General features: G+C 57.1%; 3 protein-coding genes across 9 annotated transcripts; 2 read left to right on the top strand and 1 right to left on the bottom strand.

The window, feature by feature from the left end:
- Positions 1-347: 347 nt before the first annotated feature.
- Positions 348-2,953, top strand: Abhd11 (abhydrolase domain containing 11). 3 transcript variants are annotated; one of them, XM_048369220.1, is made up of 6 exons: positions 353-522; positions 652-787; positions 1,556-1,729; positions 1,937-2,107; positions 2,223-2,382; positions 2,540-2,953. In XM_048369220.1, exons 1-6 carry the CDS (start codon positions 404-406, stop codon positions 2,740-2,742), a joined length of 963 nt encoding a protein of 320 aa, XP_048225177.1. In that variant the 5' UTR covers positions 353-403; the 3' UTR covers positions 2,743-2,953. The 3 variants fall into 3 exon arrangements, 2 of the variants coding, with proteins under 2 accessions (XP_048225177.1, XP_048225185.1); XM_048369228.1 differs by having other exon boundaries at positions 359-522; positions 2,223-2,404; positions 2,540-2,726; XR_007214218.1 differs by lacking the exon at positions 2,540-2,953 and having other exon boundaries at positions 348-522; positions 2,010-2,107; positions 2,223-2,242.
- Positions 2,824-3,930, bottom strand: LOC125368325 (BICD family-like cargo adapter 1). Of its 2 annotated transcripts, none has more exons than XM_048369243.1 (4): positions 3,707-3,930; positions 3,314-3,411; positions 3,050-3,170; positions 2,824-2,970 (listed from the first exon to the last, which is right to left on the bottom strand). In XM_048369243.1, the coding sequence occupies exons 1-4, from the start codon at positions 3,920-3,922 to the stop codon at positions 2,824-2,826; spliced, it is 582 nt and encodes a 193-aa protein (XP_048225200.1). In that variant the 5' UTR covers positions 3,923-3,930. The 2 variants fall into 2 exon arrangements, with proteins under 2 accessions (XP_048225200.1, XP_048225207.1); XM_048369250.1 differs by having other exon boundaries at positions 3,065-3,170.
- An 8,018-nt stretch (positions 3,931-11,948) lies between these two features.
- Stx1a (syntaxin 1A) lies at positions 11,949-27,550 on the top strand. Of its 4 annotated transcripts, none has more exons than XR_007214214.1 (10): positions 11,949-12,015; positions 19,147-19,224; positions 19,427-19,526; positions 22,036-22,110; positions 22,711-22,784; positions 22,870-22,978; positions 23,339-23,412; positions 24,127-24,264; positions 25,667-25,839; positions 26,216-27,550. XR_007214214.1 is itself a non-coding variant. In XM_048369192.1 (10 exons), the coding sequence occupies exons 1-10, from the start codon at positions 11,986-11,988 to the stop codon at positions 26,291-26,293; spliced, it is 867 nt and encodes a 288-aa protein (XP_048225149.1). In that variant the 5' UTR covers positions 11,949-11,985; the 3' UTR covers positions 26,294-27,550. The 4 variants fall into 4 exon arrangements, 3 of the variants coding, with proteins under 3 accessions (XP_048225149.1, XP_048225131.1, XP_048225141.1); XM_048369192.1 differs by having other exon boundaries at positions 25,729-25,839; XM_048369174.1 differs by lacking the exon at positions 26,216-27,550 and having other exon boundaries at positions 25,667-25,862.
- Positions 27,551-27,669: the final 119 nt, after the last annotated feature.

Here is a 27,669-nt window from a genome sequence, read left to right as displayed (position 1 = left end):
GGTGTGGCCGGCGCCGCCGAGGCCCCGCCCAGATCGGAGGACACCTGCGCCGCGCGGACCGGATTCCGACCCAAGGCTCAGGAGTCCCGCGAGAACATGGGACGGGAGGGGCGAGACTGGGAAAGAGTCTCGCGTGGCCCCTCCCGGGGCGTGGCTAGAAGGCAGGCTGGGTAAGGTAGGGAGTCACGTGGAAATGCACGGTGACGTAACTGATTGGGGGCGGGGATAGGGGCGGGGCTGGATTTGTTTTAGCAATTACGTAAGGCAACGTGCCGGGGGAGGTAAGTCGGAGACCCGTGTGGGCGGAGAATGGGCGGGGCCACGCTTGACGGAGGGCAAGGCCCCACCATGGGCGGGGCTTGCAGGACGTCCGCTGCGTGGTGCGCGCAGTCGGAGGTGCGGCATGCTCCGTCTGTCTCGCACGTGGCGGGGCCCCCGTGGGCCGTTCGGCTCTCCGGCTCCCAGCTTCTCCGGGGCACCGGTGGCGCCCAGTAGCGGCGGCCGCGGGAACGCTGAGCCGAGGTCAGTCATGGGCGCGGGGACCGCAGTCTCCCGCTGCTCCTCCCCCGCCCCGCGCGCCGGGTCTCCCCACCCCGACGGGGCCGCCCCTCCCCCGCCGCCCACCCCCTTCCCCTCTGCCCCACCCGCTAGGCCGCTGCCGCTGTCCTACACGCTTCTGGATGGGGAGGCGACCCTGCCGGCCGTAGTCTTCCTGCACGGGCTCTTCGGCAGCAAGACCAACTTCTCCTCAGTCGCCAAGGCCGTGGCTCAGCAGACGGGCCGCAGGGTGAGCTTCCGGCGGCGGGGCGGAGCCTGCATTCTGGGCTGCTGCTGCCACATGCCGGTTTTAGCCAAAAAGTGACCCCGAAACAGAAATCAAAGAAGTTCTTCCAGGAATGGAGAGAGCCCACGCGGAGCCTGGCCCTGCTTGGGCCGTCGTCCACGTTCCCTCACGCCGCCCTTGTGTGCGCCTGTGCCGGGCCGGTACTGGGCCTTGAACTCGGCGCCCGGGCACTGTCCCTTATCCTTTTCTGCTCTAGGCTGCCGCTCTACTACTTCCAACTTTTTGCTGGGGAATTGGAGATAAGAGTTGCACAGACTTTGCTATCTCATGTAGGATATGTACCTCGATCCTCAGATCTCAGCCTCCTTAGTAGCGAGAATTATAGGCGTGAGCCACCAGCACTCAGCTCTATTTAGTCCATTCGTTCACCTGCTTCTCCACAATTGAGCAAGCCTCCACCTCATGATAAAGGTTCGGGCTGAGGCTTGCTCACAAGGGATGACAGAGAGCTCACCACTGCTTGCAGCAGCCCATTCACCTAATCCACCTGTTGAAAATTCTAGCTTTACTGGCTGCCATTTAGCCAACCCATACCTTCAGGGATATAGTCAGTCTTTTGTGGAAAAGCAACCCACTTCGTGGGTCTCCTAGCTGTGGCCCCCTTGCAGTCCTCGGCACCTGTCCCTAGCCTTCATGGCAGTCAGGAGTTCTTCTAGGTACTTTACATCCGTCTAACACTTAAGACTAGTACTACACATTTTCTCTTCCTAGGTGCTGACTGTGGATGCAAGGAACCATGGTGACAGCCCCCACAGCCCCGATGCCAGCTATGAGGCCATGAGCCAGGACCTGCAGGACCTGCTGCCCCAGCTGGGCCTGGTCCCCAGCGTCCTTGTTGGCCACAGCATGGGAGGAAAGACAGCCATGCTGATGGCCCTGCAGAGGGTGAGCCTGCCCCCTGTGGGACCTCCTCCCAGACAGTGTACATGCCAAGTGCCCAGCACGCACACTGGGACTCAGGGGAGACTTGCATGGCCAAGTTCAGGTTCTGGAGACCTAAGGGCTTGGGGCACCACTCGTGTGTAGAGCCAGCGTCTCCCTAGGAACACACTGTGTCTGCCCCAAGCCGCCCCAGCCCACTTCTTCCCACAGCCAGACCTGGTAGAACGTCTGATGGCTGTGGACATCAGCCCTGTGGCCACCACATCCGTCTCCCACTTTGCAGCCTACATGACAGCCATGAAGGCCATCGTCATCCCACAGAAGCTGCCCCGCTCCCAGGCCCGCAAACTGGCGGATGAGCAGCTCAGGCCTGTGGTGCAGGTGACAACCCCAGCCCTCCCATGCCTCTATAGCCCAGGACCAGTGCCGGGAAGACAGGCAGCCCCCTTCTCCCGGGGCTCAGAGGCCAGGGCCCCTAACTGCTGGGCCTCCACAGGACATGGCCGTCCGGCAGTTCCTGCTCACTAACCTGGTGGAGGTGGACGGGCACTTCTCCTGGAGGGTGAACCTGGACGCCCTGGCCCAGCACCTGGACCAGATCATGACCTTCCCTCCACAACAGCAGGCCTACCCTGGGCCGGCCCTCTTCCTCCTGGGTGGGAACTCCGAGTTTGTGCAGTAAGCCAGCCTGGGTGTGGGAGGAGGGCGCTTGCTCAGTCCCCTACCTGAGGAGCAGGCTTGGAGCATTCCGTGGCCTCTTTCCCACTTGGCCTCTGCTTGTCTCTCTTCCTGCCGCCTGTCTGTGGTGGACAGGCCCAGCCACCACCCAGAGATTCGGCGGCTCTTCCCCCAGGCCCAGATGCAGACAGTGCCTAACGCGGGCCACTGGGTTCACGCCGACCGCCCACAGGACTTCATGGCTGCCATCCGGAGCTTCTTGGCCTAAGATGGAGACGCCATGCTTCACGTCTGCACGGGTGGCCCTGGTTTCCACACATGACTCAAGTAGGCACTGAGTGGGTATGAGGGTGTAGAGGCAGGGGCACTGCCAGCTTTAATGAATAAAGACAGTGTTCCCCAAGTCTTGCCCTCAGTTCTCACCACCAGTGCCCCTTCCAACCAGAGGGGAACAGGGCCCAGGGGCTCCTGGTTGTGCCAGCAGTGCTGGGGTCCTTGTGGGCCCCCCTGGATTCTCTGTGCAGCTGACTCTGGACCTGCTGTCTCACCAGCTGCCGCATATCCTCCTGGGAGCAGAGAGTGGGTTCAGGCCCAGCCCCAGCCATCTCCCCTGCCCCCCAGGCCCAGAGGGCATCCCCACCCTACCTCCCAGGCTTCCACCTCCTGCCTCAGTCGGAGTTTCTCCGCTAGGACCTCCAGCAACTGGGCCTCCACCTCCTTTAGCCTGGCTTTGCATGTGTCCAGCTCAGCCTCCACTGCCTGCTTCCTGCAGAGGACCAGGGTAGCAGCCTGGGGCTCTGGGCCTTGCCCCCACAGCCCTGACCTTAGTGATAAAGCAGGTGGTTTGGTAGCTTCAGTAAGACAGACCCTTCAGGGCAGCCACGGCCTCCCCACCCCCGGCCTCCTCACTTGGCAATGGCTTCATCCCGCTCCCGGAGGGCCTGGTCCAGGGAGGGCCCTGCCTGGATGTCCCCCAGTGCGCCAGCCGCTTGGGATTCCGGGTCCTGCTAGAGTGTGGCATAGGATGGGCCTTGGTCTGGAGCGTGCTGGGTGAGGTGACCCAGCGTGGGCCCTGCCACCCTGCGTGGGACGCTAGAGGAAGAGTCCTTCAGGGTCCTCCAGCGCCAGCCCCGCAGCCCTCAGGAACACAGAAGACAGCAGAGCATCTGGGCCATACTGAAAGGTGTCGGCTAGGCCAGGGCTGACCTACAGACCAACAACCTGGGCAAGGCATCGGACTCCCCAGAGAGGGGGTCGCGCAGCCCTCAGGGAGGACAAGGTTAGTGGGCTCTGAACACTTACCCTGCAGGCCCTGAACAGAGAGGGAGGCCTGGTGACAGGCTCTGGCCAGCGGGGTGGGGCAAGTGAAGGACTTGGCCTTTGCTCTGTTCCAGGTAGGGCACACCTTGGCATGCCCCACCCTGGGCTGGCCAGCCCAGGGCAAGGAGCAAGCTGCCCTTCCCTGCCTCTCCCTGCCCTGGGTTGCTGACCTCTGCCAATAGGGGGCGCTCCACACATCACTTGTGACACCAGGGTCAGGATGGGGCCAGGCCGGTCCAGTGCTGAGATAAGAGTCACAGCCCTAACCTCAGGTCTCCAAAATAAGAAAAATCTGCCTGAAAGATTTCTCCTGACACCTTTTTTTTCTTTTCTTTCTCTCTCTCTCTCTCTCTCTTTTTTTTTTTTTTGAACCAATTACTTTTTTTTCTTTTGCCAGTCCTGGGCCCTGGACTCAGGGCCTGAGCACTGCCCCTGGCTTCCTTTTTTGCTCAAGGCTAGCACTCTGCCACTTGAGGCACAGTGGCAGTTCTGGCTTTTTCTATATATGTGGTGCTGAGGAATCGAACCCAGGGCTTCATGTATACAAGGCAGTCACTCTACCACAAAGCCATATTCCCAGCCCCTTGAACCAGTTACTTAAGTTTGAACTTGGGGCATGGGCATTGTCCCTGGCATTCTACCTTTTGAGTCACACCTCAGCTTCAGGCTTTTTTGATGATTAATTTTAGTTAGGACTCTGATGGGCTTTGTTGTCCAGGCTGGTTTCAAACTGCAAACCTCTTCAACCTCCTGAGTAGCTAGGATTTCAGGCATGAGCTGTTGGACCTGACACACACACACACACACACACACACGTGTGCTTTTTTACTTTTATTTATTTTTGCCAGTCCTGGGGACTGGACTCAGGGCCTGAGCACTGTCCCTAGCTTCTTTTTGCTCAAGGCTAGCACTCTACCTCTTGAGCCACAGCGCCACTTTAGGCTTTTTCTGGTTATGTGGTGCTGAGGAATCAAACCCAGGGCTTTGTGCATGCTCGGCAAGCACTCTAACACCAAGCCACATTCCCAGCCCCACATGCTCTTTTTATAGAAAGGAGTTGCCGTTCAACAAAGTTTATGAACACAGTGCATCTTGATTGTTGTCCTCCCCCTTTCATCATTCTCCCCATCCTGTCCCAGCCCCCCTTCCTCCCCCCACCCCCCTTAAACCTTAAACCTTAAAGATAAGGTTTCACTATGTAGCTCAGGCTGGCCTTAGACTTCCCATCTTTTTTCCTCAGCTTTCTGTGTGCAGCCTTTGTGAGTTTAAGCCACACCAATAGGAACATGTAGTACTTGGTTAAGATAAGTATTGGAGGAGGGAGAGATGCAGATAGACTTTTTTTTGGCATCACTTTCACTTAGGTATAGTGGTACTTGCCTGTAATTTGAGCACTCAGGAGGCTGAGGCAGGAACTGAAATTCAAGGGCAGCTTGGGCTATTTCCTGAAAATTGATCTCAAAATAACTTGTAAAGAGCTTCCTTCACCCACAGTAGTTTTTCTTTTCTTCTCTCTCTCTCTCTTTTTTTTTTTTGCCAGTACTGGAGTTTGAACTAAGGGCCTTGTGCTCTTTCTTGGCTTGCTTGCTTATCGCTTATTGTTCTCCCACTTGAGCCATGCCTCAAGCCATGCTTTTTGCTGGTTAATTGGCCACAGTTTCACAGACTTTCCTGCCTGGACCAGCTTTGAACTGTGATCCTCGGATCTCAATCTCATGAGTAGCTGGGATTACAGGTGTGAGCCACCAGCAAGCACTCAGTTCATTTACCTGTAACAGGTGGGCACGTGGTTTTCTATTTTACTCACTGGGTTTTAAGGCGTTCCTGTCATTTATTTTGGTACTCAGAATGCCCCAGATTTGGCCAGTGGGCGTCCTTGGCTGCTGTCTTGGTCTGGCACCTCCCATCACTCTATGGGCGGTTGGCTTTTTCTCTGGCTTAATAAGGTATCCCAGGCTTGTCTTGTTTTGTTCGGCCCTAGTGCTAGAGTTAGGCCATTTTGAAGGACACCAGCTCTTTGGGGGCAGGAAGTACACTGCTGTCAGCCCTCTGCACTTGGGGATCCCAGCATGGGTTCCCTTTAACTTAGGTACACCCTAGGTCCTGAAGGACTTCTTTGCCATCACACCCCCATGCCATTCTTTCTCTAAAGGCCTGACTGCCAGTGGGCTGCCAGATGTATTCTTTGTACTTCCTACACAGTTACTTAGCATTTGCTACATTCAGATGTATTCTTTGTACATTCTACACTTACTTAGCATTTGCTACATTCTAGGTATTTATGCAGGCTGCAGACAAAATAGATGACATGCTCTGGCCTCATGCAGTTTTACATTTTAGTTTGGTGCGAGAGTGTGGAGAAGTGAACAGCCAGGTGTAGTGGTACCTGCCTGTAGTCCCAGCTCTCAGAAGGTTGAGGCAGGAGGACTGAAAGTTTGAGGCCAGATTGGACTACATAGAGCCTGTCTCAAAAAAAAAAAAAAAAAAAAAAAAAAGCCAGGCGCTGGTGACTCACCCCTATAATCTTAGCTACTCAGGATGCTGAGATCTGAGGATTGCCGTTCCAAGCCAGCCTGGGCTGGGAAGTCCATGAGACTCTTTATCTACAATCAACCACCAGAAAACTGGAAGTGGTGCTGTGGCTGAAGAGCTCAGGGGACAGTGTCTAGGCCCAGAGTTCATGCCCCACAACCGACGAAAAAAGGAAACAAACATCAAGTAACCTAAAGGAGTTGAGAAGTCGGTTGCTTGTGGCTCATGCCTGTAATCATAGTTACTCAGGAGGCCAGCCAAGGCAGAGAATTCTGTCCATGAGACTACACCTCCGGGGTAATCCACAAACTGAGCAAGAGGCCCTTAATATAACACTCACTACTGGACACGAAAAAAAGTTTCCTGGTAAAAGTGAGGATGTGGTGCTTGGAGACAGGTGTGGGGGAGCGCGAGGGGTGACCGGAAGCCATGGCAGAGACTCTGCAGAACCTCAGGTGAAGGATTTGAGTGAACCACCAGCCACAGGTCTGGGGAAACATTGTTTCAATATAAAATTCTCCTTTAACTGCTGTGAGTTTATTTAAAATTTCAACTTTTTCACTACTTTGAGCAGAGTCAATTCTTCATCCCCAAGGGGAGCTGGGGCAGGGGCTAATCTCTGTCCGGATCAGGTTACCTGTACTCAGAGCTTACTCAGGAGACATCTGAGGACTGGAGGTTCAAAGCGAGCCAGGGCAGACACAAAAAGCCAGACTTGGAGCTGTGGCTCCAGGGGGAGAGTGCCAGCCTGAAGCAAAGCCAAGTAAGCACGCAGAGTCCCGAGTTCCAGCCTCCAGGTTCTCGTCTGCCAGAGCCAGTTAGGGCCTCTCCCCGGGACCAGGGGTCACCTGAGGTCACCACACACAGCCATCCACGGGGCAGGGCCGGAGTTCGCGCGAGAAGAGGAACAGGGACCGGAGGTCGCTCGGCCGTGCTAGGATGCGTGCGCATGCGCACACCGCCTGGAGCCCGGTTCCGCCGCACCGCGTTCTCCGCCCCACTCCGCAGAGCGGACCCCGCACACCTGCCTCTTCCTCCTCCTCCTCCTCCAATCCCCCACCCCCCTAGCCTCTGCACTCTCCACATCCTGCGTCCGGCTCCCGCCCGCGGGAGCCCCCGGCGGGGCGGTGACATCATCCCGGCCTCCGCGCAGGTGCAGGGCAGTACCGGCCGCGGCCGGCAGGGGGCAGCAGCTCCCCGCGCCTGGGATCCTAAGGGCCTCCCCCGCAGTTCGGGGGCCAAGCCGCGGAGGCCTGCTGCGCCTGCCAGGGAGTGAGCGGCTGCCCGGTGCCCCGGGATCCGGAGAGGTGTGGCAGGCCCTGGCCGAGAAGGACGGGGAAAGCCAGGTTTTGAAATGCCAAGAAAGCATCCCTGCTCTGAACAAGTAGGACAAATGAATGCTTTATGCGAGCAGCCACCGGACTTCACAGAGCACTTCTCCTTCAGCTGTCTAGATCAAATAGGTGGGTGTGGTGGCACCTGCCTGTATTCCCTGCACTTGGGAAGCACAGGCAGGAGGAGCTCGAGTTTGAGACCAGCATGGGTTACATAATGAGAACCTGATTCAAAAAGGAAAAATAAAAACTAAACAAGCCAAAGGAATAGGGGTGAAGCCAGGCACTAGTGGCTCAAGCATGTAATTCTAGCTACTCAGTTCTGGGGCAGAACACTCTATGAAACTCCCGTCTCCAAAGTAACTAGCAAAAAGCTGAGCTGGAGGCTTGGATCTTGGGATAGAGCATCAGCATGAGGCCCTGAATTCAGGTCCTAACACAAAAACACCAAGGGAAGTAATTTCTGTGGGGATCACCTGGTTGCATGGGAATGGGCCCTCACCCCAGAAGTCAGAATCCCTAACATTAGCATTTCCCTAGCCTCAGGTCCTCAGCTACTCCCACTAGCCCCCAGATCCACCCATACCTAATGAGCCACTCCTACTCACTACCTACCTACTTCCCCTTTACCCCCAGAGAGAGAGAAACTGCCAACTGGATAAGGTGCAGACGCCATGTAGCTCCATCTCCCGTGGGAACTATGGCCCCACTAATAAACCTCCTTATGAACCTTCTCCTCTTGTCTGTGATTATCTCCGCATGGTCCCCTGGGATGGCTGGGACATATCCTTTCACCACTCCTCAGTCATTCCCTGCTGGCTTCATCAGTCCGGAGCCTGTGCAGGCTGCACTTTCTGGGAGCTTTCGCTGCTCTCAGCCCCTCTGTCTCCATCTCTCACCTGGCAGTAAGCATTCAGAGCCTGTCCTCAGGCCTTGTCTTACACGCATGCACACACACACTCCCTGCCTCATGACTTACAATTTCCACTCCCACCAGACTACTCCCAAGCCCCCAGTTGGCACCCCGCAGGAACTGTACACACTATCTGGGGGCTCCCCTGGGTGTTTAAGAAGGGACCTCAGATGCTACTCACTCCAGGCTGGTTCCCCACCTGCCCCCCCACAACCTGATTTTATTGTAGGACACCAACACAGCAGCGCTAAGGCCTTACATAGCCAACACTAAGACCCTGCTCTAGCTCACAATAGTGGTGTACTTTAAACTGGGTATTGTAGCACATGCCTGTGATTTCAGCAGTGGGAGGCAAAGCAGGAGGATCAAGAGTTCAAGGATGGGCTGGGAATATGCCCTAGTGGTAAAGTGCTTGCCTCATATACATGAAGCCCTAGGTTCGATTCCTCAGCACTACATATATAGAAAAAGCCAGAGGTGGCACTGTGGCTCAAGTAGTAGAGTGCTAGCCTTGAGCAAAAAGAAGCCAGGGACAGTGCTCAGGCCCGGAGTTCAAGCCCCAGCACTGGCAACAAACAAACAACAACAACAAAAAAGAGTTCAAGGTCATCTTGAGCTACATTGTGTGGCCCAGTCTCAAAACACAAAATGCAAACTAAAGGGATATTGGCATAACTCAAGTGGGGGAGTGCCTGCCTAGTACTGAAGGGGGAGGGGGAGGGAGAGGGAGAGGAGGAAGTAGAGGAGAAATACATTTTGTTTTATTCATTAGTTTATTTCACTTTATTTTTGTGCTGGTCCCGGGGCTTGAACTTGAGTTCTGGGCACTGTCCCTGAGCTTTTCTGCTCAAGGCTAGTGCCCTTCCACTGGAACCACAGTTCCACTTTTGTCATTTTGGTGGTTCATTGGCCATAAGAGTCTCATAGACTTTCTTGCCTAGATTGACTTCAAACCATGATCCTCAAATCTAGGATTACAGATGTGAGCCACAGTGCTGGGCTACAACTGACATATTCTTTTTGTAATGAAAATAAGCCCCAGACCCAGTAAGCACCTCCCTACAGAGCCTTTCCCCCTCTCTCCAGCCCCAGTGGCCCTTCCTTTGTTCCCATGCTCAGAATCTCTCCTGCACACCAGAGAAGACTTTGGCTGCCACCTCCCCCTCCCCACCTGCTTGGAACCCTCTTTGTACCTGTGCTTGGACCTCCCCACCCCACCCCCAGTTCCAGGCTTCTAGGGGCTCTGTGTACCTCCCCTTGAGCAAACCTGACACGTTCAAAAGACCCCATTCCTGCTGTGCCAAGCCCCCAGCTACTCTGCCTCCCACCTCCCCCAACTTCCAGTCAAAAACCTTGCTCCAATTGGGTGCCCCTCATGCCTATAATCCCAGCTATTAAGGAGGCTGAGGTTTGAGAATCATGGTTCAAAGCCAATTTGGGAAGGAAAGTCTGCGAGACTCTTATCCCCATTTAGCCACCAGAAAAGGCTGGAAGTGGGGCTGTGGCTCAAGTGGTAGAGCATATGCCTCTTTTTCTTTTTTGTCCATCCTGGGGCTTGAAGTCAGGGCCTGGGCGCTGTCCCTAAGTTCTTTTGTTCAAGGCGAGTGCTCTGCCACTTTGAGCCACACTGCCACTTCTGAGTTTCTGGTGGTTCATTGGAACTAAGAGTCTCATGGACTTTCCTGACCGAGCTGACTTTGAATTGAGATCCTCAGATCTCAGCCACCTGAGTAGCTAGGATTATAGGAGTGAGCCACCAGCGCCAGCTTGAGCATCTACTTCTTATCTGTAAGATCCTGAGTTCACATACCAGCAGTACCAAAAAAAAAAAAGTGAAAATTAGACCCTTATGGCTCCCTATTTTCTGCACAATAAAGCTCACCTTTCAAAGCATCCCTCCTGGGCTTCCTCTGCCTACCTAGACTTATCTGGTGCAGTGGTAAATGGGTGGCACCCGGTGGACAGCTGGGAGGGGCGTGGCTGCCTGCACTATGCCAGACCACATCCAAGTGTCTCGAGGCAGATTCTTCATGGAAGGCTGGGCCAGCCTGCCTGCCTGCCAGACAGCTAACCTGAGCTGGAAGTCTGGGACAGGTGCCAGGCCCAGACATGCTGGACAGCAGGGGGCTGGCCTGGATCCAGAGCAATGCTGGAGGGAGTGAGGAGGGACAGCTAGGAGGAGGGAGAGTGGGAGGATGTGGAGTGGCCATGCTTGCAGTTAGATGTTGGCAGGGAGCCTAAGAGGGTCATCTGTCCCTGCACCCCACTGCCCCCCCCATACTGCTAGGATCTTTGCATTGTTCCCCTAAGGCTCAGAAGCCCAGGCTGAGCTGCCTCTAGTTCCTAGACACAGAACAAGACCTGGGAATGGGCATGGGGAGGGTGACAGAGAACCGTGGGTGCAACCTGTATCCTCACTTTCTGCAACCTGCTGGGCCTCAAGCGACAGAGAAGAGGTAGCCCCAGCCTCGAACCTGGGAAAAGAGGGGGCCAGAGCCTGAATCCAGATGAGAGGGTGGGAGAAGAGGGAAGGTTGGGATGGAACTCTCTAAATGAGGATGTGTGTGTGCCAGTCCTGTCGCTTGAACTCAGGGCCTGGGAGCTGTACCTGAGCTCTTTTGCTCAAGGCTAGTGCTCTACCACTTGAGCCACAGCTCCACTTCCTGTTTTCTGGTGGTTCTTTGCAGTGAGTCTCATGGACTTACCTGCCCTGGCTGGCTTCGAACAGCAATCCTCAGATCTCAGCCAACTGAGTAGCTGGGATGAGAGCTTTGAGGACTTGGGTGGGGATTTTGACTTGGGAGGGGAGGTGCCCAGCCAGGAGTTCCAGCCACCAGCAATTTCAGGGGATGGGCGAGCCGGGAGGATCCAGGCCCAGACCAGGGACGCTGAAGGAAGGATGCTGGGGATGAAAAGGGGAAGCACAGGGCCGGGGCACGATCCGACCCCCAATAGGGAGCACATCTGGAGACATACGGGGTGTGGCAGAGGCAGGGCTCCCCCTGGACCGGGGATCTACCGGGCGGGCGGAGGGGACAGCAGAGGCGGGACCTGCCAAGGCACGGTCCTACGGGCGAGGGTGGGGCCCGGGCGAGTAGGGCGTGGTGGTATGGGAAGTGGGCGTGTCTTTGTGTATAGGGGCGTGGTGGTGGGCGGGATCTGGGCGTGGCGTTTGTGGGGCGTGGGTGTGGCCTAGCAGGGCCTGTGATTGAAGCTGGGGGCGTGGCCTTTGTGGGGGCGTGGGTGGGGCCTAGCAGGGCCTGGGTGGGACGGTGGGCGAGGCCTTAGGGCGTGGGTGGGGCCGGGCGCGGGCAGGTGGGTGGGGTCGTGGGCGTGGCGTTCTATGTGGGTGGGTCGTGGGCGTGGCCTGTGAAGGGCGGGGCTGGCTGGGCCTGGCCGGGAGGGCGCTGCGCAGTCGCGAGGCGGCCGTCGCGCATGCGGGGCTTGGTCGCTGCAGCCGGCGCCGCCGCCGCTCCGGGAGCATGAAGGACCGAACCCAGGAGCTCCGCACGGTGAGTGCTCCCCGCGGGGACGCCGCCACCGGTGCCAGGGCGCTGGGCACCCCCGGCTCGGCTCCCGTGGCCACTGAGGCGCGGCCCGGCGCCCCCGGTCGGGGCCGAGAGAGCTGGAGAGCCGGGGGACCTCGACCTCCCTTCGGGTCCCGCCCCTTGGACCCCCTTGGGGTCCCCGATTCGCGCGATCTGGGCCACGGGGACCCGCGTGAGCTGGCGGTTAGAGCCTGCGGGACTGGAGAAACTTTCCCGCGCCTCCCGGTTTCTGGGGGACCGGAGGGCTAGGGCGGGGGCTTCGGAGGCGGACGGGAGCCCCTTCCCCGCCGTGGGGCAGATCTGGCCTCCGGCCCCCCATTGTTCCACGTCCCCCTGGGTGTGGACGGCGGGAGCGACGCCGCGGGGTGCCGGGCGGACGCCTCCCGCCGCCGCGCCCCGTCACCTGTGGCTCCCGTCCGGTCCCGCCGGCCCAGTCCTTGGCCGGCCTGGTTTGGGGGTGGGAGTTACACCTGCCCGACCCCGGCTCACGCCAGGGTGACGTTTGCAAACCCTGGGTTCCCTGGTCTGGCGGCGGCGACCGTCATCTATTTTTCCACCTGTGTCTCCCAGGGCCCTCGGGTGTGGCTCCCGGGGCGCGGCGGGGCGCCGGTGCGCGGGTGCGCAGAGGTTCTGAGTCCCAGCCCCAGGTGTCTCGGCTCCGACGGGGACCCCAGCCGCCCCGTGTCCTGCACGGGTCGGCTTCCCTCCCACCCCCCACCCCCACCCGCCTTTAGGGATGGGAGGAGATGAGTGGGAAATGACAGAAGCCTGCACGTGGGGTCAGGCCCTGCTCACGGCTCCCTGGGAGCCCCTAGCTTAGCCGCTCTCCACTTAGGGCCAGACCTCTAACCCCTCTTGCATGGGAACTTTCTGCCCAGAACCTCCACAAATTTGTGCCTGCCTCTCCCCCACCCCACATATTATACCAGTCTTGTCTCCTGGCAGGGGTAGGGGGGGATGGTGGAGGCAGGCCTGGTTTTCTGCCTCCATCTCCCTCACCCACTTCTGCCCCTGCCAGCCCCCACCTGCCTTCAGACCTGTGTTTACTCCTGGCCCAGTGCCCAGCCCCAGGGTAAACCCCAGAGGTTTCACAGGAAGAAGATGGTTCTTCATGGTCTCTAAACACTCCCCGCCCCGCCCCCCCCCCCCAGCTCTGCCTTGCCCTCAGGTGTTCTGTCCTGGTGGTATGTGGCAGGCTGTTATTACCCATGTTGAGATGCCTGGTGGGTACCCGTGGAAACCCAGAGATGGGAGGACACAGTTCTTTTTTGTTTTTCTATCTGCCAATAGCCCCTGGTTCAGCCTTCATCCCCTGTTGGGAGGGGAAACTGAGGCACAGAGAATCAGCACCTGGCTTGGCAGATGAAGGGATAGTAGTCAGGGGCTGAGCATGGCCTCTGAAGGTGGTCAGAATGGAGGTTCTCCGAGGAGAGCTTGAGTTGTAAGGTGCTTGTGCACCTAGAACTTTGCCTCCCCTTCACTGTCTGGGTGACCTCCCTGCTTTATGTCTTGCTATCTAGTTTGTCCTGGCCTTGAACTTGGGATCCTCCTGTTTCAGTTTCCCAAGTGCTGGTATTTACAGATCAGACTCTGGCTTGGCTTTGAGGTGTCTGAAGCTCCCTTTATATGTGCCCCACCACAGGCAGGGCATGCAGAGCCCCTGCACAGCTAGCCATGCCACTAAGAGGAGACCTTCTAGCAGATTCTATTTTCTGGCAGGAACCTACACTGGCTTGAGGGGACCCGTGGATCTTGAGGTGCTTTCTTTCCTAGAGCTGCCTTTCCCTTTGGGCCTGGGGTTTCCATCTTTGAAGCAGAAAGACAAAAACCTAGGCCCCAGGTTTTCTGACTGCATTTGGAGGGGACCTTGAACCCCAGGAGTCAATCCCCCAAGAAGGGAAAGAGGTCAGGTTGACCAGGGGCAGAGTTCAGCCAGCAGCTGCCTTGCTTCCATTCTTCCCTCCCTCCCTCCCTCCCTCCCTTCCTCCCTCCTCCTCCTCCTCCTCCTCCTCCTCCTCCTCCTCCTCCTCCTCCTCCTCCTCCTCCTCCTCCTCCTCCTCCTCCTCTTCTTCCTCTTCCTCTTCTCCTCCCCCACCCACTGCCACCAGATTTGGAAGAAAGGAAAGGGAGCTTATTTATAAAAGTCACACTTGGGAAGGAGCTGCTGTTTCCTCAGCTCTGCAGCCCCAGCCCAGCCCTCCCACATCTACCTCTCACGCGGCCCATTCTTTCCTCGGCAGAGGGGCAGTGCAGGGATTCTGTGGGTCCATGCGGGGCCCACACCAGAACTCAGAGGGCAGATCAGCCCTTTAGGGTGCACCTGGGAAATGGAGACCCAAGAGGAGCAAAGACTGGTTCAAGCCAGCTGAGGATCACAGTTCAAAGCCATCTCAGGCAGGAAAGTCCATGACTCATTTCACCAATTTAACCACCAAAAAATGCTAGAAGTGGAGTTTTCCCCGAGTGGTAGAATGCCAGCCTTGGGTGAAAAAGCTAAAGGAAAATGTGCAGGCCCTGATTCCAAGCTCCAATACCAGCTCAAGTGAAGAAAGGATGGATCAGCTTAAGTGAAAGCACATAGAAACCAAGCAAGAAGGCTAGGGGCTGGACAGGGAATATGGCCTAGTTGTAGAGTACTTGCCTCGTATACATGAAGCCCTGGGTTCGATTCTTCAGCACTACATGTATAGAAAAAGCCAGAAGTGGCACTGAGGCTCAAGTGGTGGAGTACTAGCCTTGGGCAAAAAGAAGCCAGGGACAGTGCTCAGGCCCTGAGTTCAAGCCCCAGGACTGGCAAAAGAAAAAGAATGTTAAGGGTGCTCACATCCATCCTCCAGAGTCCCCTAAGGGCTAGCACAGGCCCAGCTCACTGAAAACTGAAGCCCAGTTCCCCCCACCCCTTACCTTCCCCCTCTTTCCCCCCTCCCCCATCCTTTCTCTTGTTCAGCCCCTCTGTTCAGTTCACCTGTAGAGTGAAGGAGTAGAGCTGAGCTTGCAGATGAGGTGAGAACAGGCCCAAGACAGGGCCCCCCTTCCCTTCTCCAGCTCCAGGGGTGGGGGGAAGAGGAGGGTCTTAGACTGAAGGATAAAGGAACAATTTGAACCCAGGGCCTCATACTTGCTAGGCAAGTGCTCTACTATTTGAGCACAGTCCTAACCTCCTGTCTCATATCACACAAACCCAGGATCAGAAAGGGATAGGGTTTATCCAAGGCCATACAGCAGAGCCCAGCCCCTTTCCAGATCAGGGCCATCCTGAGCTCCCGGGGGCCCTTTGAAGCGAACCTGTCCTGGGAAGCTGGGAGCCCAGGATGTGAGGAGGGGACAGAGGTGCCCTGATTTTACAGCCTGCTTTACTGGAGAGCTGCCTGGCCTCTCCCATACTCTGACTCCACTCTGGGCCTCTCTGAACAGTGATATTGACTTTGATTAGTCATTAAAAAGAGGAAAGAAAAAAAATAGCCCTCAAGGCAGACAACAGAGCTGGCTGGGCTCCGCCATGACGAATCCACTGTGCCTGCCTGCTGGCCTGACGCCACCAGGCCCTGGGATGGCCAGGCCATGGTGCCTCCTATAGTAGCCAGACTCCTGTTACCTGGAAGGCACCTGGGGTCCGGGACTCCTAGCAGGAAGACCACCAGAGCTGCCCCTGCACCACCTGGAGCAGCTTGGCTTTCTGCCCAGATTGTTCAATCCAGCTATGAGGCCCGAGCTGGGGCTGCTGCCCAGAGGCTGGAAAACCAGACCCAAGCTACCCAGGGGCAGAGATTGCATTGTATTTGCTGTGCTAGACAAGTGCTTGAACTCAGAGCCTAGCTTGCTAGGCAAACATTCTACCGCTAAGCCATGTCCCAGCTCTTTTTCCCTTTAGTTTTTGTTGTTGTTGTTTTTCCCCCAGACAAGTCTCTCACTTTTGCTTGGTCTGGCCTCAGATTTAAATCCTCCCACCTCTGCCTCCAGGGTGCCTCTTGGGTGTGAACTACCAAGGCTGGCATGGAGGAGCCACACCCTTATAAACTCCCATTTAGCCTCTCAAAAGGTCTAGAAGAGGGTTTTTTTGTTTGGTTTTTTTGTTTTTTGTCAGTCATAGGGCTTGAACTCTGGGCCTGAGTGCTGTCCCTGATCTCTTCACCTCAAGGCTAGCGCTCTACCACTTGAGCCACTTCAGTTTCCTGGTGTTTAACTGGAGATAAGAGTTTTATGGACTTTCCTGCCATTACTGACTTTGGACTGTAATCCTCAGGTCTCATCCTCCTGAGTAGCCAGGGTTACAGACTAGAAGCTTTTTTTTTTTTTTTTTTGCCAGCCCTGGGGCTTGAAATCAGGGCCTGACCTTCTTTTTGCTCAAGGCTAGCACTCTACCACAGTGACATTTCCAGCTTTTTCTGTGTATGAGGTGTTGAGGAATCGAACCCAGGGCTTCGTGCATGCTAGGCACTCTACCACTAAGTCACATTCCCTGCCCCTGGACCAGGGTTTGACAACCATAGCATGAGAAATGAGCACTGAGGCAATGAGTGTTGGTGGGACTCAAAGGGAGGAAGAATGCAGGTGCCTCTAGATTTCTAGCTTGGGACTAGGGGCATGGGGATAAGATAGTGGGGATTTGGGCTGGAGATTTTCAGGTGATCTGGGGAAAGGTGGAGGCCAGAAGTTATCTCAGTACATCTGTCCAGAGGGCATTGGGGCCTTTGAACCTGTGACCCCCCCCTCCCCCCATGGCTCTGGCTGCCTCCACCACACCAGACATTCCCAGCTCCATTCCAGCCCCACTCTGGAAGATTGCTTGTTTTGATTGATTGCTTGTTTGGGGCTGTCCCAGGGCTGGAACTCAGGACCTTGAGCTTGCTTGCCCTGTGCCTCAGTCTCCCCATAGAGGTCTTGGGTCTGGCCTGGTTCAGGAGTGTGGGGTGGCCCCCTGCTTGTCTGTGGGTGGGCTTGGGGGAGGGGTGGCCACTTGGCAGCCTGGCCAGCAGACACTGGGGAAAGGGAGAGCACTTTTAGCGATGGGGAGGAAGTGTGATTTCTAGATGGAGGGGGTCACCTAGAGGCCTCCAGCCACCCATTGTGGCTGTCTGTTGCTTGTAGTGGGTCCCACTTTGGGGGGATAATGCGGCCGGCCTCATATCCACAACCGTCTCTCCTGGCTGCCAACAGAGGGCCCTTAGGCCCTCACCCTGCCCTGGCCCCAGTCCTGGGGAAGAGCCCAGCAGGAGGTGGCCACTCCCCTGGGAAGTGAGTCCAAGCTGGCACCAGTGGCTCACCCTGTAATTGTGTCTGCTCAGAGGCTGAGATCTGAGGATCACAGTTTGAAGCCAGCCCAGATAGGAAAGTCCATGAGGCGCATTTCTAATTAATCACCAGAAAACTAGAAGTATTTGTTGCTGTTTTCATTTTCTTTGTCTTGTCTGTCTTTGGGAGAGTGAGGGTGGGGAGAGCAGAAATGGGGGGGGACAGAGGGGGAACAAATGCAGTAGTGGTGTTCACTAGATGCTATGTGAAAAATGAACTGCACAACTTGTGGGTGGGAATGGAGGGAAAGAAAGAGATGGCATGTAAAAATGTACTTTTTAAAAAATGTATTTATTGTCAAAGTGATGTACAGAGGTGTTACAGTTTCATAGGCAGTGAGTACAATTTTATCCAACTTGTTACTTCCTCCCTCATTTTTCTCCCCCCTCTCCCCTCCCCATAAAAATGTACTCTTTACCTGATTTATGTAACTGTAACCCTTCTGTGTGTATCGCCTTTATAATAACAATAGAAAATTGTTTTAAAGCTGGAAGGGGAGCTGTGGCTCAAGTGGTAGAGCACCAGCCTTGAGCAAAAGAACTTGGGGACAGTGCCCAGGCCTTGTGTTTAAACCCCAGGACTGGCAAAGAAAGAAAAGAAGGAAGGAAGGCATGAAGGAAGGAAGGGAGAGAAAAAGAAATAGAGAGAGAAGTAAAGAGAGGAAGGGTGGGAAGGATGGAGAGAGAGCAAGAGAGAGGAAGGAAGGAAGGAAGGAAGGAAGGAAGGAAGGAAGGAAGGAAGGAAGGAAGGGAAGGAAGGCTGGGAATATGGCCTAGTGATAGAGTGCTTGCCTAGCATGCATGAAGCTCTGAGTTCAGTTCCTCAGCACCACATATACAAAAAAAGCCAGAAGTGGTGCTGTGGCTCAAGTGGTAGAGTGCTAGCCTTGAGCAAAAAGAAGCCAGGGACAGTGCTCAGGCCCTGAGTTCAAGCCCCAGGACTGGCAAAAGGATAAAAAACAAAGAAAGGAAGGAAAGGAGGAAGAGAGAGAGAGAGAGAGAGAGAGAGAGAGAGAGAGAGAGAGAGATGGGTCCCAAGTCCCAGTGGGAGGGGGCAGCCACTGCCCTGGTCACCCTGGCAGCCATGCCTGGGCAGCACGGTTCTGCAGGCAGAGCTGGCCGACCCGGCTCACTCCAGGCGGCTAGGGATGGCAGGACCACCAGCACACAGGGCAGGTGGATTTCACACAGCTCCCGCAGGGGCTATGATGTGGGCACACCCTGGAAGAGAACTAGGGCAGGCAGCGAGCTCTGCTCCTCACCTTCCACAAAGGGAGGCATCGGCCCAAGGTGGAGACTGACCCCAGAGAGACTGTCTCAGGCCTGGGTGGGCCATGTGGGCACCCAGCACCCCGTTCAGACTGCATTTCTTAGGCTGGCCTGGGGCTACAGCTTCATATCTTGGGTTTTGCTGCATAATTGGAGACAAGATGGTTTCAGATTTGTTTGCCCAGGCTGGCTTCCAACTGTGATCTTCAGTCTCAGCCTCCTGAGTAGCTGGGTTACAGGTGTCAGCCACCAGGCCTGACTTTGCTTTGGCATTTTAATAATTTTTATCACCCAATATATGCAGAAAAGGGACCAAGGCCTAGTGTGGAATGTCATTGGCTCAAGTTTACCCTGACTCAAGCCTGTCTGTCTTTGTCCCTGCACACAGTCCCCCCAGGAGGGAGGGAACAGCCAGCAGGTGGAGCTGTGCCCAGTGTACCTTTGTGTATACAGATGCTCGGCAGTTGGGCTATCAGGTCTGGTGGGATCCAGGGGTCCTGCACAGGCCCACTCACCTGTGTACAACCCTGTGTAGGCCAAAGACAGTGACGATGACGATGAGGTCACAGTCACCGTGGACCGGGACCGGTTCATGGATGAGTTCTTCGAGCAGGTAGGAGGGCCCACCCTGTCCCCTCCCAGAGCTGGACCTGCCTGCCCAGCCCTGGGCTCCCATGTGTGAATATTTGGAGGGTGGTCAGGTTGGTGTCCAGCAGAGAAGGGCGCGGTCACCCCTCCCCACCCGTCCTCTCCTGGAGCCTCCTCAGCCTTCCTCTGGGCCAGCCCTGGGCCCACACAGCCTGGTCTTGGTCCAGGTAGAGGAGATCCGGGGCTTCATTGACAAGATTGCTGAGAATGTGGAGGAGGTGAAGCGGAAGCACAGCGCCATCCTGGCTTCCCCCAACCCGGACGAGAGTGAGTAGGGGTCCAGGATCCATCGGGGAGACTCCTGTGCCAGTGTCCTGCATGGCTGGAGGGTTACAGGGTGCCCAGGCTGGCTGGATCTGGGGAGGGTTCTGTCAGACCTCCAGGCCTGAGGACAGTCAGCAGCTGGACCCTGGTCTCATGGGAAGACTTGTGTGGGTCGGCCAGGTGTGGTGGCACAGGCCTGTAATCCCAGCCAATCAGGAAGTGGAGGTAGGAGGATCATGGTCTGAGGCTGGGGCATAAACTTGAGAAAGAGCTGAAGCAAAAAAAAAAAAAAAAAAGACTTGGGGCATGGGCTAATACTAGCAAAGAAGGAAGGAAGGAGTGCTGGGTGTTGGCGGCTCATACCTGTAATCCTAGCTACTCAGGAGGCTGAGATGGAAGGATCTCAGTTCAAAGTCAGCCCAGGCAGGAAGGTCCATGAGACTTTTATCTCCAATTAACTACCAAAAGAAGGTGGAAGTGGCACTGTGGCTCTAAGCCGTGGCTCAAATGGTAGAGGGGCTAGTCTTGAGCTGAAGAGCTCAGGGACAGCGCCCAGGTCCAGGACTGACCCCCACCCCACCCCCCCAAAAAAAGGAAGGAAGAAAAGAAAGGAGAGGCTTGGGAGGAGGGGGTCTCTTCCTGGCCTAAGCGGGGTCAGTAGCCAGTTTGGCCATCCCGGCTCTTCCCCACTCCAGGCTTTCTCCTGAGGCTGGCTGTTGTCCAGCATGGCCCTCTGGGAAGATGGGGGAGGGGAGGGGCGGGGCCCTTGGGCTCCTCCCAGCCCCACCTCCCCAGGGAGCAGATGGCAGCTCCAAGGCGGCAGCACTGTGGGAGGGCAGGCCAGCCAAGCAGGCAGAGCTTCCTGCTAGAGCTGGCAGCCCTGGCACCCTGCCACTTGGTACCCTGGAGCCAGGCATCTTCCCTGCTCCAGGAAGTCACCTCGCTCTGCTGGCTCAGGGAGCCTGTGTAGTCTAGGTTCCACTCTGTCCCTGGCCCCCCCATATGTGCCAGGCTTTCCCGCCCCCCCCCCCCCGCTTCCCCCGTGCTAGGTGTAGACCTCATTTCAACCCATCAGAGCCCTAAAGGAAGCCCGGGATTTGGCCAGTTCCTTGGGGTACACTTTTGCTCTCCTGCTCAGCCTCCTCCCCCCACCCCCCCAGCAGCCCAGTCACTTCACCTGTACCCTGGAAAGGCAGGATGTAGTTAGGGAGATACCCAGAGCCAGCAGAGACAGAGACAGAGACAGATAGAGACAGAGACAGAGAATGAATATGCCATCCGGTTCCTTCGACCCTCTGTACCCCCTACCTGGAGATGCCCTGCCTGTAGCGCATCTGTGAGCCCTGTGCTGCCGTCTTCCCTCGAGAGCAGGAGGTGGTGATTGCGGTGAGATGGGAGGACTCAGCTTCTGGGGGTGGGTGGTGGGTGGATGGGATGGGATGGGATGGGTGGCTTCCTTCCTTGGGGTTCTTCTGTGTCCCAAGGTGAGCAGGAGATCATGGGGAGGGGGGCTGTAGGGCAGAGTAGAGCCAAGGAGGGACCAGAAATCTGGCATGGGGGTGAGGGGGCTTTCCCAGCCCGGGCACTCGGCCTCCTGCGAGGCTGCCATCCGGTTGGGCTATTTTGGGTCTGAGCAAAGAAGGCTGAAACAGTAGCAGCTGGTAACCAAGTCTGCCCTCCTTCCAGCCTAGGGGGTGGAGCTCCCACCATGCCCACCCACACTGCAGAGGCGGTGACCCTCCAGGCCCTCCCCACAGGCCACGGGCCCGCCCCAGCCTTTGCAGGACTGGGTTTTGGAGGTGTTGGGGGAAGACTAGCCCTGGCTGCTGGGGGAATCCCAGAGACCACCTGAGAACACTGCAGGGGGGAGCAGCCAGCTCTCCTGAGGGAGAGGGGCCAGCCATGCACCCCATGACCTTTTCCAGTTTAGAAGAAATGGTTTCAGTGGAATGTCAGGCCGCCGGCCCCTTCCCTGCCTTCCCATGGCCTTTGCCTTCCTCCAGCCACCTGCCACATTGAGGGCCCACCTCTTTGAACCCCTTCTCCATCAGCTCTCAGCCAGGCTGGGTGCCTCCAGCATCTGGGGAGGGGCAGGATAAGGTGAATCCCCTCTCTTCCACTTCAGGGAACAGGGGTGACTGCCCCTACCAGCCCATGGCTGGCTGCTCAGCCCCCAGCCACCATGTAAGGCCAGGGGAGCCCCACCCAGCCCAGCTCTGGCCAGCATTAAGTCAACGCCCCCAGGGCCAACTCCAGTCTCACCAGCTGCTCCACAATTATTCCTGCCTTAAATTTAGACCCATCTGTGTTCTGCAGGGGGTGGGAGAGGCGGGAAGGAGAAGGAGCGGGGAGGGGGTGTGCGGCTGCAGCTGGTGCGGCCCTGACCCAGATATGGGGTTTCAGGCAGCACCTCAGCTAGGGCAGGACCCCATCCATCCAGTGCAGGAGGCAGAGCTTCAGCAGGTGGGGAAGGCACCCTAGTGCCTACACCACACCTCTTCTGCTTCCCCAGAGACAAAAGAGGAGCTGGAAGAACTCATGGCAGACATAAAGAAGACAGCAAACAAAGTTCGCTCCAAGTTAAAGAGTGAGTTGGGGTCTGGGAATATGGCCTAGTGGCAACAGAGCTTGCCTCGTATACATGAAGCCCTGGGTTCAATTCCCCAGTACCACATATATGGAAAAAGGCCAGAAGTGGTGCTGTGGCTCAGTGGCAGAGTGCTAGCCTTGAGCAAAAGGAAGCCAGGGACAGTGCTCAGGCCCTGAGTCCAAGGCCCAGGACTGGCAAAATAAATAAATAAATAAATAAAAAGAGTGAGTTGGGCCGTGGACCATGGTTGGTTGGGGCTGTCCCTGACCCCCAGGGGGACACTGCTGTTTGGGTCCTGAGATAGGTGCTTGAGGACCAAAGAAGCAGGGGAGCAGGGGAGGTGTCCGTGCCGTGGACTTCTCAGCCTAGGGCCAGGTGTCCTGCAGGTGGTGGCCCCCTGGTCTTTCTGGCCTTGGGGCACACAGCCAGCACACCTTCACGCACCTCCTGGTGAAAGGCCTTCGTGGCTTTCCAGCTTGCCTTGCTCCCCATGTGACCCACTCAGGCCCCACACAGAGGCCTCCCAGGAGAGCAGGGAACCCTTCCCGGGCTTGGGGTGGGTGGGGGACGTGAAGGCTCAGCCACCACCTCCTCCAGGTATAGAACAGAGCATCGAGCAGGAGGAAGGCCTGAACCGTTCTTCTGCGGACCTAAGGATCCGCAAGACACAGGTGCGCGGGCGTCTGGGGCGGGGACCTCCCGAGGCTCTGGGGCTCCATGGGGCCTGACAGCTGCACCCCTGTCCTCGGCTCCCAGCACTCCACATTGTCCCGGAAGTTTGTGGAGGTCATGTCCGAATACAACGCCACACAGTCCGACTACCGAGAGCGCTGCAAGGGTCGCATCCAGAGGCAGCTAGAGATCAGTGAGCTGTGGAGCGGAGGGGGGGGGGCCTGAGCGGGGGGGGGGGGGGGGGCTCACCGGGAGGGCAGGGCTGTGGGCGTGGCCTGCTCCGGGGCGGGGCTCACCGGGAGGGCAGGGCTGTGGGCGGGGCCTGCTCCGGGGCGGGGCTCACTGGGAGGGCAGGGCTGGCCTGTGGGTGGGGCTTGGGCGGGGTCTGCTCCAGGGGCGGGGCTCAGAGGGAGGGCAGGGCTGTACTGTAGGTGGGTCTAGGTGGGGTCTGCTCCGGGGGCGGGGCTCAGGGAGGGCGGGGCTCACTGGCCGGACTGTGTGCGGGGCCAGGTGACTTTTGGAGGGCTTCATGCTCACCGAGGCCCCACCCTAGCCGGCAGGACCACCACCAGTGAGGAGCTGGAGGACATGCTGGAAAGCGGGAACCCCGCCATCTTTGCTTCTGGGGTGAGTGTGGAGCCTCCTGCCATGGCCCGCTAGCCATCCCTACCCCAGGATCTCAGAGTGTGGGGGAAGAAGTGCTGGGTCAAGGTGGTAGATGGACCCCACCACGTATGAGACAGGTGTCAGAGATAGCCTAGTCCCCCAGAGGTGACCGACTAGGCCAAGATCACGTGTTAGTAGCAAAACAGAATCAAGACCTATGATCCTGGTGCTGGGAATATGATCTAGTGGTAAAGTGCTCACCACGTATACATGAAGCCCTGGGTTCAATTCCTTGGCACCACATATACAGAAGCTGGAAGTGGCGCTGTGGCTCAAGTGGTAGAGTGCTAGCCTTGAGCAAAAAGAAGCCAGGGACAGTGCTCAGGCCCTGAGTTCAAGCTCCCGAGACTGGCAAAAAAAAACCCAAAACAAAACAAAAAACAAAGACCTATGAACCTGAGCCTAGCATGGTGCAGCACACCTGTAATCCCAGCTTCCCGAGGCAAAACAAAAACTAAGAACTGTCTTTTACTGAGTGGGAATAGTGGAACAAGAACAGGTAAGCAGTGCCACACAGAAATGGAGTTGGAGCCCGGCATAAGGGCTGTGGCAGTTGGTACTAGAAATCTGCCATCCCAGCTGCCTCACACCCTGGCCTTCTGCCCTCTTTGCCCCTGGGCCCGTGCCCTCCTCCTGGGCCGGCCTCTGGGTTCTACCTCCCTGTTCCACCCCCAGATCATCGTGGACTCCAGCATCTCCAAGCAGGCTCTGAGTGAGATCGAGACCCGGCACAGTGAGATCATTAAGCTGGAGAGCAGCATCCGGGAGCTGCATGACATGTTCATGGACATGGCTATGCTCGTGGAGAGCCAGGTGAGCCCCAGGCCCCACAACCCCAGCTCCCGCCGCACCCTGGCTGCATTAACCCCTGCTCTTTCTGCCCAACACGCTGCCCGGCCCGAGAGGGACTGAGCCCTCAGGTAATCAACCAAACTCTGCCTGCCTGCGGCACCTCTTTCTCTCTGCATGGCTCTGCTTGGCCCTGCATGGCACCCACTCCCTCCTACCCTGACATCTGTTTTCAAACTGGCTGCTCTGCTGGCAGCCTGAGGTAGAACAGTGAGGTCAGCAGAGGGGTCTGGAGCAAATCGTCAGCATCGGTAAAGAAAGGGGACTGGAGTATAGTGATGTATATCCAGCTCCTCAGGAAGGAGGCACAGGAGAATCCCATAGAGGCCCACCTCGGCAAATTAGTGAAAGCAGGAAAGACCGGAAGCTATTATCTCTAGTTGAACACCAGAAAGTGGGTGCGGGGTTGTGTTTTGAGTGGTAGAGCAAAGCCACAAAGGAAAAAGGTAAGGGAGCATGGAAGGCCCTGAGTTCAAGCCCCAGTACTGAGTTCTTTTGCTGAAGGCTAGCACTCTACCACTTTTTCTCTTTTGGTTGGTCATGGGGCTTGAACTCTGAGCCTGGGCGCTGTCCCTGAGCTCTTCAGCACAAGGTAGTGCTCTACCACTTGAGCCACAGGGCCACTTCCATTTATTTTTATTTTTATTTTTAGCACTTCATTGTAGATAAGAGTTTCATGGCATAAACGTCTGCCTGGGCTGGCTTCAAATGGCAATCCTCAGATCTCAGCTTCCTGAGTAGCTAGGATTACAGGTGTGAGCCATTGGTGCCTGTTTTTTTGACAGGATCTTGCTATGTAGCTCAGGCTGGACTTGAACCCTGAATTCTCTTGCTTCAGGATTACAGGCATGAGACACCACAGCAGGGTTGATTGGGGCTTTGGCACATGGCATAGGATGGAGTCCCAAGGAAGCTGCTGCACCCAGTGAAACACACCGTGGTGCACACCATGGTGACCGGGACACTAGTGAAGGCATTGGACCTGCTGGGAGTCAGTGGGCAGTGCTGTTTGGACAGGCCTCCAGGAGGACCATGGGACCAAATTGTAGGGCCCATGATGGCTGAAAAGGTGGGCGGGACGAGGGGTAGGGGAGTTGACCAGCAGAGCTCCATGGGACCATTGTGTCCTAGGGTGACAGGAACTTAATGACGTTATCTCATGTGCCGTGGACAGGGAAGGCTCAGACTCCACTGCTGGCCCTGAGGGTCAGGGCCCAGCTGGCGCCCTCTGCATGCTCCCTCCCCCCCTGCATGGCCAGCGCCACCCCAGATGGCTGCTGGGGGAAGCAGCTAGAGCCTGCAATGGTCAACCCAGGTGAGTAGCTGCACCCTGCCCACCTCCCACACCTTGTCTTCCTGACTTCAGGGTGCTAGCCCGAAGCCCTGCCCTGAGGAGCCAGCCCTGGAGCTGCAACCCGGGCTTTGCAGGGGGAGATGATTGACAGGATCGAGTACAACGTGGAACACGCAGTGGACTACGTGGAACGGGCCGTGTCTGACACCAAGAAGGCTGTCAAGTACCAGAGCAAGGCCCGCCGGGTCAGTGCACAGCCTGCCCCGCCCACAGACACCCCTCCCCTCTACCTGCCCAAGAGCCTCAACCCTCATTTCTCTTAATTTTTTGGTGTGTGCCATAACTGAGGCTTGAACTTAGGGCTATCCCTGAGCCTTTTTGCTCAAGGCTTGCACTCTGCCACTTACTCGAGCCACAGCGCCACTTCCTTTTGCTTTTTCCTGGGCTGGCTTTGAACCATCCTCCTAAGATCTCAGCCCCGAATAGCTAGGATTACAGGAGTAAGCAACCAGCACCATGCACAACTTATTTTAATTTTGATGGAACCGAGTTTCCCAGTTGTCTTCGCCCTCCACCCACCTCCTGCCTAAGGGTTGCCCTCCCCTCCCTCTCTGTCCACAGAAGAAGATCATGATCATCGTGTGCTGCGTGATTCTGGGCATCGTCATCGCCTCCACCTTTGGGGGCATCTTTGCATAGGAGCCGCCACCTGCCACATCACCCTGGATGGCTCCCCCTGGCAGCCCTGGCCACAGCCTTCTCTACCCACCTCACCTCTGGCTCGGAGCACCCCCACTGCCCCCGTCTGAGCCGTGTTGTGTGCATGATCTTGTGACTGTGTGTCTGTGCAGAGGAGCGGCCAGAGCTGTGCAAGGCAGCCCCAGGTCCCCCCAGGCTTTCCCAGGCTGCCCTCCCTATACAGGTGGGGCTGGCCTATGGGCATGTCACCCATCCTCAGGCTCGGGGTCTGCCCTGACCTGGAGCCCAGGCTCTGCGGACCCCAACCTTGCTTCTCCCCTCCTTACCTTGGCCTCTCCAACTGTTCCTCCCACCCAGCCTCATAGAGGGCGGCCTGGCTGGCCTCATGGTGCTGCTTGTTCTGGCTGGGGGAGGGGCGGCTCCAAAAGCTCCAGCACCAGGCCTCTGCCAGCTGCCACGAGGTTCAGGGGTGCTGTTGCTGGCCTGTGAGGACCAGGCTCCTCCTCCCCCCTGGGCCAAGCCTCTGGCCTCCATCTCCCTCCCCACATCCTAGAAACAACCCTGGGGCTGGGCCCGAGCTGGGGTGGTGCAGGCCAGCGTCACATGTTTGGGATGCTGGTCCCAGTGTCACGCCAGGCCTGGCCTCACCCTGCCCTTGCCGTCGCCATTGCTGTGCCAATGCCACGTGGCTTCAGGTGTCCTGGATGCAGTATTAAGCAGCCAGCCAGGGGGCGCCACCCCATCCTGGGGCTCCCAGTCCAAACGTGCCCCAACCCCAGGCCCCCTCTCGTTGACAGGCCAGGAGTGTGCATGCACGCTCATGCAGGGGGACCGGCCCCGCCTGGGCCGCCGCCCCTCAGCTTTGCTCCTGCCTGGTGCCTGTGACCACTGTCCGTGTTGCCTTCTCAGCCCTTCCCTGCCACCTCCACCAAAGGTCTTGGTACAACCAGCTGCCCATTTTGTGAATTTTTATGTAGAATAAACATTTGTATCTGTAGCTACCTCTGTGCTACCATTCTCTCTGCAGAACCCTGGCCTCAGGGCTTGGGGACATGAAGGACATTGAGAAGGAGCTCAGGCAAAGAGCCTGACTGCCCTCATGCGCTGGAGCACATGCGCGAGGAGCACCTTTCAGTCCCTGGCCCTGCCTTGGCCTACCCTGTCCCCCAAGCCCTAGTTGTGCTCTATGCCTGTGACCCTGCACCACCATGCCATCTGTGCTTTCCCTGGACACCTCCCAGACAGGCTGCTCCTCACCCCACCCAAGGCCACTATTCCCAGCCTGTGCCATGGTTAGGAGGGAAAGGTCCCAGTCCCCACACACCTGCCTGTGTTCCTGTCTGTTGCTCTCAACTGTAATCCAGGAGGGCCTCCCT

The sequence above is a fragment of the Perognathus longimembris genome, chromosome 1 (assembly GCF_023159225.1).
Source record: "Perognathus longimembris pacificus isolate PPM17 chromosome 1, ASM2315922v1, whole genome shotgun sequence".
Lineage (NCBI taxonomy): Eukaryota > Metazoa > Chordata > Mammalia > Rodentia > Heteromyidae > Perognathus > Perognathus longimembris.
This window is presented reverse-complemented; position numbering and strand designations above follow the sequence as displayed.